The sequence below is a fragment of the Heterocephalus glaber genome, unplaced genomic scaffold (genome assembly GCF_053883595.1).
Source record: "Heterocephalus glaber isolate CG9 unplaced genomic scaffold, H.glaber_assembly_v1.0 deba00001698, whole genome shotgun sequence".
In the NCBI taxonomy this organism is placed as follows: domain Eukaryota; kingdom Metazoa; phylum Chordata; class Mammalia; order Rodentia; family Bathyergidae; genus Heterocephalus; species Heterocephalus glaber.
In genome coordinates this window covers 2,081,979-2,097,845 of record NW_028258419.1, presented here as the reverse complement: position 1 = coordinate 2,097,845, position 15,867 = coordinate 2,081,979, and the positions used below count along the sequence as shown (strand labels likewise).

Below are 15,867 nucleotides of genomic sequence, written 5' to 3'. Positions count from 1 at the left end.
CCCTGGCCCCTTCTTCTTTGGTGCTCTTCTGCTGTTTCCTGGCTGCAATGAGCAGCTTTCCTCCACCATGCTCTTTGGCCATGATGTTTCTGCTTTGGAGGAGCTGACCACAGACTGAAATCTTGAAACCCTGAGCCCAAATAAACCATTTCCTCCTTTAAGTTGTGTATGTCAGGGATTTTTATCTCAGCAACAGAAGGGTGACTAATACAACTGGAGAAAAACACAAATATCTTACATGCATGGAGATAATCATGTAATATAATTATCCACCAGTACAGCTTGAGTTCCAAGCTTACTTCCCTCTCCTTGCTATAGGAGAGGGAGAATGGGGAGTGTAGATAATTTTGAGGAATCACAAATGATTATTAGGGGAATGAATGGTTCTTGGGGACAGAAATTAGCATGTAAAATGTTTATCTTTTAATTTGAATGAGCCCAGGGGGCTGATGCCAGGGAAGGGCATCCAGGGTGCTTCATTCCTCAGTCTTCCTTTCTGAGACAGACAGTGAGACTGAAGGTTGGGGATGGAAGGCAGTAGTGCCCCCCTTTGCAGTCTGGTGTTAATGCAGAGAGGAAATACCAGAGAGCCTCTCCCTGGGTTTAAGGAGAAGGAGCAAGACAAGGTTAGACAGACCTCAATTCTGAGCCTGCTCTGAGGCCTTTTGGTTTTCTTTAGATCAAGTTTCTCACAATTCCCCCATATTCCACAGTTTGTGGGTGTTACCCTCTGAACTCCAAGGTGCCCCAAACTATGGTGGCTCTGGAGGTTATCTTATACCCCAGGCCTTGTCCACTCCTGTAATCCACTCTTCAAGCCACTACAAAAAGTACTTGTATCGATTTTGTTGTGTTTTGGTTTTGCATGGTTTTGCTTGTAAGGACATGAGCTTGCTAACTGTCATTTTGTTACTATCATGGAAGCCATTCAGAAGGAAATGGATAAAAGAAGACAGATAACAGGAGAAAGCAGATAAAAAGAGACAGTATCTTGGCAACAAAATTTGAGCCCTGGATCTAGTCATGACTGAACCCACTGTTTCTGAGTTGTTAACGAGTCATCATAGCCATTGTTGGAAATTGACAAAGATTCTTTGCCTGACCAAACTTAAATCAGAGTCCTGAACCTTCTCCCAGCCTCATCTGTGTGCCTCTTTATAAAGTTCGGTTTTCAAAAGAACTCTGTTGGGTTAGTTTAGCAGGAACATTTCTCCCTTGATCTGATCACTTTCAATATCTGATCAGAAGGCTCATTCCCCACAGTTCCCAGATGTCCTATGATCCTGCTTGCCCTCAGCAAGAATTCCTAGAGTTGGTTTAAATCCAAAATCCCTCCTGCATCTGATAATTCCCCCTAGGAATTTTCCATCCACTGGTCCCAATTCTTCTTGGCTATAAATTCCTGCTTGCCCATGCTGTGCTCAAAGTTCAGCTCAATCTTTCTTCCCCATTGCAAAACCCCATTGTAGCTGCTATGGGTTTTACAGTCCTGCATATTCCTTCCAGGGTTTTTTCCAAGTTCTTGGTGTCCTGAACAAAAAAAATTGGTCAAGACATGCAAAAAAGGTAGAAAGGATTTACAGTTGTTAAAGGTGAGAAAAGAAGTATGCTTTGCAGAGTGAAAGCAAGCCACTGAGAGAGCTCACAGTGGCCCCCAGGTTAAAGGCAGGTGTCTTTTGTATTTCCCATCCCTCCACCTGATGTCAGATCTAGGCTGTCCTATCAAAAGCCTGCTTGTTTTCAGGCCAGATGTAAATGAAGAATCGAAGATAGTACATTGTGATTGGTTGCAAGTGCAGGGTTTGGGAACTGTATTCTTCATGTGTCCTGAGTCTCTGTGGTTGACAGGTCATGTCCCTTGCTCAGCCAATTTGCCCTGCCCTAATCTCCTATCTCACAGCCCTCCCTCTACCTATTGAGACAGTCCTGGACAAAGTCTGTCTTTTGAAGGAGCTAAGAATGTGTCATCTCATAATATGCCACTTTGGCATATTAACTATTTTGAGTTAAAAGCACCTGAAAAGCAGCAGGTAAAAAAAAATCACCTTAACTTTTCTTCTGTTTCTTAAAAGCAGAAGATGAAATTCTCATGTGAAAGATGTCTTCCCTATACCAGAAGGAAAGTATCACATACCAAGGATGGGAAGTTGAGGGCAAGGGAAATATGTCCACACAAATCTTATTAAGCCTCATCTTCCCAGCCAGTGAACTACCCTAGCCCAAGCCCATTTGCTTTATTATATTATTGCAATTCAGTACATAGTACCTAAGTGTTCACCTCTAAACTGCATCTCTAGGTCTTCGTTTCCTTCTGAAGTCCACCAGGTCATGTAACATTTGTACTGAATAAGTTGGGCTTGGTGGCACACACCTATATTTCCAGCACTCAGGAGGCTGAGGCAGGAGGACTGTCACAAGTTTGAGGCCAGCCTGGGTTACATAGTGAGTTCAAGGCCAACATGAACTACATAGCAAGACCCTGTCTCAAAAAACAAAAAAACAAAACAAAAAAGTTGTACCAATTAAAAATGTATGTTTTTATCTTGTGTATCTGTCCTATGTATAGAAAAGAGTTAAATATACTCTTTTCCCTATGAATTTTTGACAATTTAGGGTATAAATAAATGGACAACAGAAAGATTAATAGAAAAAAATCAAACAAGATTTATTACATGGCTAAACATGGGCATCACATTATGAGAATCAAAGAGGGGCAGGAAGGGAGAATTTTATGTGAAACCAAACCCAGGGCTAGGATGTAAGCTCCTGGGGGAAAAAGAGTGGAATGCAGTCAACCAATATTTAATGGATAAAACCACTTGCCATGAAGAATGAGTAACCTGCCAATTATGCATTTGGAATAAATACTGAGAAAGACTTCCTTATTGCTAAATTGACAAGAAGGAAAGCTGGGCAGAGTATTAGGGTCTAACTGGTTTTTTGTTTGTTTTGTTTTATTTTTCAGTGACAAAGTTTATTTGAAAAAGTAAAAGTGAAGAGTGAGGGAGAAACCATCTCTGAAAAGTGAGCCTGGGCTGAGTAAAAGAAGAAAAAGTAAGATAAAAGTACACGTTAGAGGAAGCAGGGCTGGCTGTCATGAAGAAAGCCATGAGAGCCTAGATTCCAGTTGCTTTGTGGGAAACATAACAGAAGGAAGACATCATAGGCCTGTGGGGATTGCAGCCTCCACTGAGGTACACAATGCCCACAACAGTCGGTCAACAACTGCTTGCCCTGTTCTGCCCATCAAACTGTTTGATAGGGCAGGGGGCCATGCTTCCTCATTTCTGCATGTGGACTCGCGCCCCTTCCGTGCTTCCAAGGACTTCCAGCTTGTCCTGAAGAAATACATGTTCCTCCAGCCCAGGACCTTGGCAAAGATGAGCCTTTTTGGCAGCAGAGCCATTAACAATAGTAGATGTTGGTGTAAATCTTTGCAGCCAGGGCCCAGGAGAAGGCAGTGACTTGATTACTGACGGCTATTAGAGCCTCGTTTCTCTGCATTTTAGTTTCCCCAGAAGAGTGGCACAGACATCAGCATCATTAAGGTTTAATTTTGATGAATTTACTCAGGCTAAGCAACTCCAGGGCAGCCTGGTGCCTGTACACATTCACCCCCTCTTGAAGTCATCTGGAACTGGACCTGCTCAGGCCTGAGCTGTGAGTGACGAAGCTTTTCAAGGTCATGTGTTTCTAAAGCCTACTTGCTGCAGGAGTCTCGTGAGATGAACCTAAGAGCTGAATTAAGAGCTAGGATAACTTTTGCCAAGCTTCCATCCCGCTCCCCTGTGAGCATACTGAAAAAAAAAAAAAACACCCCAAAACAAGAACTGCAGTTAAGTTAAAGAGCAAAATCCAGGCTTATAACACAGATGGAAGGAAATGAGTTGATCTTAGTGATGATATTTTTTTAAAGAGTAGCTAAATAGAGCATTTGGAACAAATATTAGAAGGTGACAAAGAGTTTTGACCAAATTTCAGACAGACTGTTTTGAACTAGGCCTCAGCCTTGACCTTAAAAACAATATACTCTGGACACAAATGATTTTGCCTGCTCCACTCCTCCCTCGTCTAAAATACTTGAACAAACATTCACATGTTTCCAACAGCTGAGGGCTGCCCCCGGGATGACTCCAGCCTCCCTAAAGTGGCTGGAGAAGGAGCGATGCTAACAGGGGAACTGTGTGTTCCAGCCAAACCTGGTAAGAGGTGGAGAGGCCCCTGAGCACCACCAGCCACAGAGCAGCCCCTTCAGGAGGGGAGTTGCGGCTTCTTTCTCTCCCACTGCGAGATGTTGGTTTCCACCACCTGAAACTGTCTTCCTAAGGACTTGAGTACCTTTGGGAAATGCAGACATTCAGGGGAGCAGCCCTGCCCCAGAGGTGGGTGCCTTGTTCTAACCTTCCCTGTCACTTCCTACTGAGAGAGGATGAGAGCTTTGCTTCTTCTCCAGATGAGCATCAGTTAGCAGCCCCATCTGTGCTCAGGTCTCTGCTTGTCCTCCTGTCCTCTGTCATTCTGCCTTTGTGACATCCAGTCACCCAAAAAGTTCTGCTCCATTCTCATGGGACCTCGTCCCCTTTGTAATGGGGTCACCACAGAATAAACTCTACCCTTAGCACTTTAACTAGCACCCAGATTTACTTCTGATAAATATTACATACATTTTTAGTTGTTCTAGTTTAGACAGATCCCAGAGGGAAGAAGGCCAAGGTCATGAACTTAGTAGCCATATGGTTTTGCCTGTACTGTGGCCACTTGTGCACCATTTTCCAGTGCCCTCCACTGATCACAGGGGAGACCAGATGAGAAAGCAGAGATGGCTCAGCACAAATCCAGAGCTATTTTTGGTTTCTCATTACTGCTTTAAGAACTCAAATATACAGATGGCATGGCTCATTGTCTCCTCTTGGATACCTCAGCTGGAAGAGTACCTATGCTCTCTCTCCTGCAAACGCCGTTCTCTCCCTTGATCTGACACTCCCAATGCTCCTGTTCTTTACCACCTAAACCATGGTCCATCTCCAGAGTTCTTTCTCAAAGACTCTACCTCTCACTTCTCTCGATCTGGTGCCTAGAAAATTTATCTTTCATTTCCTGTGTCTCATCTTGTTACTGTCATTGGCTTGTAGTTCACGTATTTGTGCTTTACTGTTCCCAAAAGAAAAAAGGACCAACTATTTCCCCTCCTAGGCTTTGCACTAGTCTAGTGTCCAGCATTAGGTGAAGTACATTGAAGCTATTCAGTAAAATAATTCAAATATTTTCATTGAGCTTTTATTTTTTAACTGAACTTTCAAATGGCTTTGACAAATTTCAGCAAGATGATGTTGAATTCCTTCACTATTTCTAGAATGGACAACAGATGCTTATTATCACTCTGAAAGTGCCTACAAATTTATATAGAATCAAACTAGCCTTGCTATACTTTTTATAGAATGAGTAATCAATTGCCTGTGACATTTCCCCAACTTTTTGTGATCATACAGTAATATATTTGACCACAAAAAAGAACTAATTGTATTATAATTGCTAGTTGCTTACACTTAAATTGTTAGCTTACATTTTATAGCTTTAATGCATGTCTCTTTATTATGATAATGTATTTTCTTCCCATTTTAAGGAGAGAAAAAATGTTTTGAGATGTCTTAGACTACATGGCTCATAAAACTCCTCAGAAGTTAGGGGTTCACATTTCCAATTCTCTGTGGAAATTGGATCTTTTTTGTTTCTTTTTCTTTTCTTTTTTTTGTATATCCTTTTATTGGTACATTTTAGGTGTACAATATAATGACATTCATCATTGGAGATATGCACCTTTACATACTCTCTTGATTCTTACTTTTCCCCCCTTCCATTACCCTCCCTTCTACCCCTCTATCCCTCCCTATTTACAAAGACTTTGTTTCCATGTTTACCTTTTCTTATATTAATTCCATTCCCTTCTTTCTTTCCCCTACCCCTCCCACTTTCCCTTCCCGTTTGCCCCTTTTCTTCCTATTTCACATTATCTATTATACCTTTTAGTCCTTATTTACACTTTCAGTTTCTCACACTAGAGAAACTACTTGGTATTTACACATGTGTGTCCAATTTATTTCACTTAAGAGTATCGCCTCAATGTGCATCCATTTTGCAATAAATGTCTCTAATTTCTTATTTTTGATGGCTGAGTAGTACTCCATTTTATAAACAAACAAACAAACACATTTTCTCGATCCATTCTCCAGTTGAGGGGCATTTGGGCTACTTCCAAGTTTTAGCTATTACAAACTGTGCTGCTATGAACATGGGCGCACATATATCACTGTGGTATGATTCTTTTAATTCTTTAGGGAAGATACCCAGCAGGGGAATAGCTGGGTCAAATGGGACTTCCAGTCCTAGTTCTTTGGGGTATCTCCATACTGATTTCCACAGTGGTTGCACCAGTCGACACTCCCACCAGCAATCGAGCAGGGTTCCTCTTTCCCCACAGCCCCGCCAGTATTTATTGTTGGTTGATTTCATGATAGCAGTTATTCTTTCTGGAGTGAAGTGGAATCTCAGTGTTGTTTTCATTTGCATCTCTCGAATGACCAGTGATGTTGAACATTTTTTCATATGTTTATTTGCCATGTCTATTTCTTTGTGTGAGAAATGTCTGTTCATTTCAGAGGCCCATTTTTAGATTGGGTCTTTAAATTTGGGAGGTCTGATTTTTTTTAAGTTCTTTAGGATCTTTTTTGTTTTATTTTAGTCAAGTAGGGATAGAACTTACAAATTTTATAAAAGCGGGCCGGGGATTTAGCTCAGTGGTTCCGCCGCCTGCCTTGCAAGCGCAAGGTCCTGAGTTCGATTCCTGATCCAAAAAAAAAAAAAAGTGCCTGACAAATTTTACAAAAGCCATTGTTAAAATTATAAGTAAAAAAATCTTTTGACTGGAGAAAACTGCAATGAATAAAAATGGTAGGTATCCATCATGATTAACTTCCATAAAGATATATTTTAGAAATGTGAAATGGTCCTTTCTTGGGCTAAGATCCAGAAAGGGTCCTCTGGAATGGCTATTCTCCAGGTGTGTTCCACAGAGCCCATGATGCCAGTAAGTTCTCCTCAGATGTATTCATTTCCTCTTCCTGCTATAAGAAATCACCACAAGGACTGGGGACTTAGGGGTACAGAATTATTTTCTCTTTTTTTTTTTGTACCAGGGATTGAACTCAGGACCTTGCACTTGCCAGGCAGGCAGCAGAATCACTGATTTAGCTCAGTGGTACTGCTGCCTGCCTGGCAAGTGCAAGGTTGTGAGTTCAATCCCCAGTACCAAAAAAAAAAAAAGAGAAAGAAAAAGAAAATCACCAAAAATGCAATAGCTTAAAATAACACAAATTTATGTCTTAAAATTGTGGACATAGAGAGGGCCTTGTTTGGCTAATAGCAGGTGTCCACAGGAATGTGTTCCTTTTGGAGGCTCTGTGGAGAATCTGTTTCTTGCCTCTTCCAGCTTCTAGAGGTAGCCTTCAATCCTTGGCTCAAGGCTCCCTCCCATCCTCAAAGCCATCGATGGCCAGGGAGTCTTTCTCACATCCTATCACTCTGACTGTGACTCCTGACACATTTCTTCATTTATGAAGACCTTTGTGAAAACACAACAAACAAAAAAGAATAGAAACATGAGAAGACAAGACTGCAACATGTCTCGCAAAGCCAATTGAGGGGGGAGGAATACAAAAGCTGGAATTGAGTACTCAGACTGAGCCCAGGGCCTGTGCCTGCTCTACCACCAAGCCACATGCCTAGCCCAAGGCACAGAGTTTTCGATGTCTTCCTGTGCATGGAAGCGTGAGGACTGTTGCTGCAGTTCCTTTCTCTCTGGCACCATAGCATTAGATTGTTGACAAGTCCAATGTGACAGCAGACTTTCTGTTTCACATTTTTTTCAGACTGTGAGCCAAGGTTGCCCATTTCTAGGATGCCCAGCTCCATAAAGCTTCCTCTAACATCCAAGCTGCTTTTGTTTTGTACTACAAGCATAAACAACCAGTATAAAACAAGGTTATTCGGTTGAAATATATCTTTGAGGGAGGTACAAACCTTTTCAAACCACCTGCTCTATGAATCTCCATGCTGGTGTTTCTCAGGAAAAACTGGTGGACAGCCCTCCTCAGTGCTATACTTGTTTTTCTTTCAGTTTTTTCTTTAAGACAGGGTCTCACTGTGTAGTCCAGGCTGGGCTTGAATTCACTATGTAGCCCAGGCTAGCCTCACACTCCTGACAACCCTCCTGCCTCAGCCTCCCAAGTGGTGGAATTATAGGCATGCACCACCATACTCCATAACTTTCTCACACAAGTTCACAACAGCTTCTGAGTTCCACCCTATTCTCACAAGAAGTAACATCATGGATTTGTGAGCATTCTTGACCTTCTTCGGCAGTTTACAACAATGCATGATATGGACAAATAGATATTATCTTTGTCATTCACACTGATCGATGAGGTTGACAGCAAACCTCCACTTATGGGGCTTGCTGTGTGCCGGAACCATGCTAGCTTCTGCACGGCATTATCTGGACCAGTGGTAGTGAACCTATGGCATGTATGCTGCAGCGAGCACAGAGCCCTCTCTGCTGGCACATGAGCCAAGTCACCCCAGCATCACCCCAGCAGCCAGACACTCAGGTTTAATAGCAAGGTTTGCAGTTTGTGATAATTAAGTGTGTTTGGGGTTACAGTTTGGCACTCTGAGTCTAAAAGGTTCACTGTTACTGCTCTAGAAAATTTCTTCCAGATATTTGAGAGGCTTTTTTTTTACCCCATGTTGCAAATTAAGAGTATGACTTTTCTGAGATCCCCAGTGTTCCTCACTGTCTTTGTGGCTGAAACACATCTGACATCCACAAGTTAGAGGAGGAAGGTTTAGTTTTGTTTTGTTTTGGCTCACATTTTAGTAGTCTTAATCTTGCATGGTCAGTGGGCTCCAAGGCAGGATGCAAGGACAGGCCACAGTGGAGGAGAGCTGCTCGAACTGGCATGGCAGACAGGAAGCAGAGAAAGCTGAGGGAGGAGGCAGGAAGGGGACAGCAGCCTCCAGGTCCCAGAATGATAACCAGCCTCTTCCAAGTGACCAGTTTTGGGCCTGTGGCAACAAAGAACATCGAGGTCATAGTGTATGGTGGAGCTGCTCACTTAATAGCAGCCAGAAAGCGGAGAGTAGAGGAGTGGGGTCCAACATGCTCTTCAAGGCCATACCCCCAACAACCTACCTTCCTCTCACCAGGGCACAGCTCCGCCCAGTAGTGCCAAGCTGGGGAACCCAGCATTCAACACACTGGCCTTCAGGAGACATTTAGGGACCCAGCTCATTGGCCGTCCATCATTACACTTGATACAGCCTGGGCAAACACTATTGGATGGGCATGTGCATGTGCATGTGCACATGCACGTGTGTGTGCATTAAACTGGACAGCCGGGACTATAGATGCAGGTTCTTTAGTTTCTATGAAGGAAACCTCCTCCCCGCCCCCAGCTTTAATCTTAAATTAAGAAATTAACTTGAGATTATAAATCAGCCTCTTATTAATTGTTTAACAGTATCTGAGCCTTAATTACCTCAGGGAAACTAATAAAACTGGGGTTGATACCTACTCAAGCTAAATGCTGGACTCTGGCCCACTGTGAATGCACCTAGGGCTGGCTGAAGCCACGCTCGTCTGCAGAATGCTTAGCTGCAGCCATGGGACATGTGCAGGGATGCCCAGGACTCTGAGGCCACATGGTGAGAACTGCAAAGATTTGCAGGGTGCAGTGTGGATAATGGGATGTGATGCTGAGGGGGAATTCAAGGCCAGGGGAAAGGAGCACTTGGGAAGAGGAAATAAAGCAAATCTATCATGGTTACCTTATGTAATGATGAAATGTGTGGACTTTACAATGTGACTACACGGGTTTCAATTCCTGTTCTGTGACTAACTAGTATAAAGCCTTGAGAAGTGACCTTAACCTTTCCATTTCAGTTTACGCATCTATAAAATGGAGATAAAATTGTACCTGCCTTACAGAGTTGTAAGGATTAAATTAGCTAATTCACATGAAGTACTGAACAATAGTACCTGGCACATAGAAAGGACTATGTAAACGACTCACTTATAATGGTCTAAAATGCTGAGACGTAAAGGCCTTAGCCTGGATCCATTGCAAACATTTCAATGAATGTCTCTTGATAGATGAGTAGAACTTCAAACAAATCAGTTTGGTCCTTGTATCAACTTTATTCTAGGAAACTACAACCAAGCTATAATTCTGAAAAGGGAAGGGAGAGGCAATATTTAAGTTGTGTTTAAAGAGAATCTTCAGGGCCGGGGACTTAGCTCAGTGGTTCCGCGCCTGCTTTGCAAGCGCAAGGTCCTGAGTTCAATCCCTGGTACCAGAAAAAAAAAGTCTTGTTCCTCCAGATAATAAACCAGCAGCAGAAAACAAAAAGCAAAACAATTTAAAAATGAGGGGCCTAAAGTGCTTATAGAAGGGGAAGAGCACATAATAATGGGTATGAAGAAGAATGTGGAATAGCTGTATAGTGGAGGCAGCAGTCAAACATTTTTAGTTGACACTTGAAACATGCAATAGACTCTCACGTATTGGTACACTTAAGAAATGAAAGGTTTGAGGGTTGGGGATTTAGCTCAGTGATTCTGCCGCCTGCTTTGCAAGCACAAGGTCCCGAGTTTGATCCCCAGTACCAAAAAAAAAAAAAAAAAAGAAAGAAAGAAAGAAAAGAAAAGAAATGGAAGGTTTGAAAATGACAGGGAAGGCTGGGCGTGGGGATGCCCACCTGTAGTCCCAGCACTCAGGAGGCTGAGGTGCGAGCATCACTGTGATTTAGAGGCCAGTGTGGGCTGCACAGTGAGTTCAAGGTCAGTTCGACCCTGCCTCACAAAACCAAAACCAAAACACAGCTAAAGTTCTGGGGCTTTCAAACAGTTCAGTGGGATGAGAGACAGTACGAAAGGGCTGAGAGTGCAGCTCAGCGGCAGCACATGTGAGACCCTGGATTCACTGCCCCTGACCAGAGAAAAATGGGTAAGAGATTAATGAAAGGTATGATCACAAAGGTAGGTTAAGTTATGTTGAGAAAGTTGGATTCATTTTGTGGTGGGGAGCTGAGGATTTAGCTCAGTGGTTCTGGCTCCCGCATGGCAAGCGCAAGGTCCTGAGTTCGATCCCCAGTATGAAAAAAAAAAAAAATTTTTGTGGTAGGCATTATAGATTTTGAGCAGAGAAATAATGTGTAAGTATTGATTGGGAGGTTATTGCAATTATGAGTGAGAGGTATATTCAAACACCAGCCATATACTGGGTGTGATGGTGCACACCTGTAATCCTAGCACTGGGAGGCTGAGGCAGGAGGATCACCACGAGTATGAGGCCAGCCTGGGCTACATAGAGAGACCCTGTCTCAGAACAACAGCAAAACATCACCCATAGTTCTTAGTATATAATTAAAATATATTTCTTCATTTACAAAGGGTGGGAATCTTTAATAAAACATATGCAATAAATACAGTAATTCCAACTTAAAAATGTGTATCAGGTTGCTTCAGGCCTTTGCACTGGGGACATCGGTGGGCACCCTCAGTAACTCCTCCACCTCTTCCTGCAAAGCTTCTGCCTTCTCTTGCAACAGCATCTGCAATAAAGACCCAGGCATGAGGTGCGGTGGACGCTGCTTGGGAGGAGCTGGCATTGAACTCTGTCTGAGAAACCCAGATCCCACACGCCAATAATTCAGACATTAAAACTAAAAGAACTAGACTGAGGAACGGCCACTTAGGACTGCGATGGTAGTCAATGAAGTGGAGGTGATCATTTTAGCTGAGCACCGCATTTAGTACACCAAAAATAAAGGAGCTTTATTGAAGACCTGGCCACTTAAAATTAATTTTTAATCTATAAAACTTCAGACAATTTTGCAAAAATTTAATTATCTCTTGAAAAAGTGATCCTTTATACATATTCATTTTATTATTCGGTAGAATTCAGTATGCTTTTAACTTATCAGTATTTCAAAGGAAAGTTTTACTCAAGCACTTAAAGTGAATATTGCTAATTTCAAAAGCAATATAATAAGCAAAAGAGTATTTATAAACATAGTATGCAGAAGATTTCAATAAATATTTCCTGAAAAATGATTTTCCCCTTTCTTCTAAGAATCAAAAATAAAATGCTGGCATTAGCTGTAGCTGGATCTTGCGTATATAGAAGTATTTGTAGTACTTCTGTTACAAAAGTTTTATAATAAAAAAGCTTAGTGACATCATATAAAGGGGAGCCAGGCATGGTGGTGCACACCTATAATCCCAGCCTTCAGAAGGCTGAGGCAGGAGAACTGTGGCAAGTTCGAGGTCAGCCTAAGCTACACAGTGAATTCCAGGCCAGCCTAATCTTGAGACCCTATCTCAAGAAAAGAAATCATATAAAGGGGGAAATCACATGAAACAAAAATGCTGCCAATTTGATTCAAGATATATTATGCAACATTATTTAAAATTGATGGGCTGGGGATTTAGCTCAGTGGTTCCGCCGCCTGCCTCACAAGCACAAGGACCCAAGTTTGATTCCTGGTATCAAACAAAAATAAAAATAAATAAAATTGATAAAAATGCATTAGTAAGCTTTCTAGTAGTTGAGGTAACAGCAACCCTAGAAAACCAATCTCCCCACACAGACCGACCTAGTAAAGCACACAGCTCCCATGAGCTGGCATCACTAGGACACAGAACACCATCAGCTTTTTACTTCTAGTTTTCAGAAATTCCACCAATTTCTAGCAGAGCCATTTTTGAGCTCCTACTTCTGGGATTGGTGGAGTTGAGGGAAAAAAACCCACAAATGAACAAGACAAGTGGGAAGCATGGGACTCAGCCTCCCCAGAGAGATATGGAGGCGCTCTGAGAGAGAAAAGGCGAGAGTGCTCCTCACAGGAGGGCCCCAAAGCCTGCGGGGACCTCAGCAGGCAGTCAGGAAGCTTAGAGTGACAGGAGGGACAAGGACAAAATCAGGATCTAACCCTTTGTGCCTGCTCTATGCTGACAGAGGGACACTCAGCTACACCATAGGCCGGACTTGAGGCATCTGCTGGAAGCAAACCAGTGGGACAGCTGTGTTGCAGTCTTCCCACCTGAACTACAGCTGGCTCAAACAAAAACATGGAGACACTGGGGTGGGGGTACCCCGAAGAAGACAAGCAAAAACTAATGACTGAAACAGACCAAAGCCAGGGAGAATAGACCAGAAGTCGAAGTGCTCAGGAAAAAGAAAGAAAAACCACATTTCTCATGCTCAAAAAAAAGACCTGTAACTGAATAACTGGGTTGGTAATGATCTCATGGGTCCTCCACTCCAATCTATGCCCACGGTGCTTCTAGACAGCCAAGAGGGACATTGGAGTGTCTCTATCTGCTCCTGCAGGGCTGGGGACCTGGGGATGAGCTACACTGTCTCTAGGAGCTTCAGCGGTGCCCACAGCTTCCTGTGAGTGCCTTGGGCACTTGACAGCACCAGCCAGTGTCCCCACAGTCTGGGTGGCACTCTCATGGGCAGCTTCTCCTGCTGGGCTGGTATGTAGCACCCACTGAACTTCCCTGGGGTTCCGGGGGCCACGGGATGCCCTCGCCATTGAAGTCTGAATCCATCTGCACAGGCTGGGTGGGCCCCTTGCAGTGTACTCCTCCCCATGCTTGCTAAGGTCATGCTGCTGCTTCACAGCCAGCCTGTTAGTACTAAGTACTCATTTTTGTACTAGACCCTCCTGTTCAAATTACTGTGAACTGGGGATGGTGGCACAGACTTAAAATCCCAGTACTCAGGGAGGCTGAGGCAGGAGGATCATACATAACAGCCCAGTCTGGCAATTTAGCAGAGACTCTATCTCAAAATAAACAAATATTTAGGGCCGGAGATATAGCTCAGTGGCGCAACACCTGCCTGGCAAGTGCAAAGTCCTGAATTTGATCTCCAGTACCAGAAAAATAAATAAATAAAATAAACAAATATTTAAAAAGTGCTGGATCTGCAGCTCAGTGTGAAGTCCCTGGGTCCATCCCCTACTCCAAGAAGGATGAGAAGAAATCAACACACACAGGACCCTGGTTGCAGGAGCTCCCACTGGCCCCATCAGAGCTGCCTGACCTCTGAAATACCTAAGATCAATAATGCATTATAGATCAATGGCTAAGTACAGGCACATGAGCTCAACTAATAGAAATGAATAAATAACTAAGTGAAGAATGAAAAGCTTTCCCTTATTGTACAACACCATACATAAATGTAGAAAGAATAATGAATTCAGAAAATCACCACTTGATAGATATTGTAGAAATAACTGAGTTATACAAAAATCACTAGAGAATGCTAAAATGAGTGTGTAAAGATTTTATGAAGAATTGGATATCCATCATCACCTCAAAAGTATCCACTCCCCAAATACTAATTACAAAGAGAAAAAAAATAATTCTACAGTTAAGAAACTTAACAGACAAAACTTCTTTAAATGATCAAAGTTAGTATCAGTCGTGGGACAAAATGTGGGTCCTGATATGGTGTATTAAGGACACACATTTTTGTGGCATTCCTGCCCCCCAAAATGCATAGCTTTAATATAATCATAATAGGTTTCCTTTTTTCCATTTCCAGTCCCTTACTTGCAATCTTTAACCTACCTCTCTACTCAAAATTCTGCAGGGACTATCCACTGTACTCTTTTTTTTTTAAATTAGTTCATGTTTTCAGGACACGATGCCCATATCCCTCGTGTGGAGGTGGTGCATGGACATAACTCATCTTCATTCCTTTTTCATCCTTTCCATCCCTTTTCCTCTCCCTCCATCTCTTAATCGCCTTCCCATTTGAGAAAAGATCCCTACGTCCTATTATTAGCTTTTATTTGGCTCTTTATTTATATATTGAGTTTCTCATATAAGAGAAACCACATGATATTTAAGTTGTGTGTGTCTCACTTATTCCACTTAGTGGTATGGTCTCAAGATGCATCCAAGTACTCTTTGAAGTTGTATGCAAAGTGGAAGAGAAGCTGAGGACCAGAGCAGCTGATTTCTGAGAACTGGAGGCACCCCTGACAAAGGAGCATGGGTCCTAGATGGACCACAGGTTCCCCGCACCAGCTATGAACTGCTCTGCTACACTTGTCTAAAGTCACTTATTTTGTCTATTGTGACTGCAGCTCCAGTTACACACTTAATAATATGCAGTCAGACTCCACAGTCCTGGCCCTCTACTTACTGTCTCTCATGTAAATCATTTCAGTAGGTCTCTTTCATTCATTTACTCACATATTTATTAAACACATACTATAACCTGAGTACTAGGTGTTATAGAAATGGAATTATTACTTTGTTCCTACAAACTTAGACCTCCTAATATAACAAAGTCCATCTCAGCGGTCTTGTATAAACTAGGGATAACACCCACACTGCCCTCCTCATAGGACTGCTGTGGAGATCAATTACGAGGTGTGGTTAAAATATACCATGAATTGGGCCAGGGATGTAGCTCAGTGGCACTGTGTCCAAGTGCAAGGTCCTGAGTTTGATTGCCGGTACACACACACACACACACACACACACACACACACACACACACAAAGAATGTTTAAATTAAAAATTATTATAGTAAAAGACACTTTGCCATTAATCTCCCTCAAAATCCTCCCTTCTCACTTCAAACTCACTTATCCCCTCATTCTTCCACTTCCTGAAGAAGTTCTGGAAGTCCTCTTTCCTGGCTATCTTTACGGGGTATGATCAGAAATACAGCGAATGGTGCTGCTGGGTGCCATCCAGGCGGAGGGCAAGCTTGCAAAAACATGACA

At 42.7% G+C, this 15,867-nt stretch overlaps 1 protein-coding gene across 2 annotated transcripts in view; it reads right to left on the bottom strand.

The window, feature by feature from the left end:
* Positions 1–7,356: 7,356 nt before the first annotated feature.
* The window catches only part of Helq (helicase, POLQ like), a 48,774-nt gene continuing 40,263 nt past the window's right edge, over positions 7,357–15,867 (bottom strand). For both annotated transcript variants that reach the window (XM_004872334.4, XM_087199334.1), the window contains exons 18-20: positions 10,128–11,667; positions 8,926–9,120; positions 7,357–7,618 (exon numbers count right to left, since the gene is read on the bottom strand). In XM_004872334.4, the coding sequence (XP_004872391.1) occupies positions 11,578–11,667 (90 nt within the window). In that variant the 3' untranslated portion in view covers positions 7,357–7,618; positions 8,926–9,120; positions 10,128–11,577. The remainder of the gene's footprint in view (positions 7,619–8,925; positions 9,121–10,127; positions 11,668–15,867) is intronic.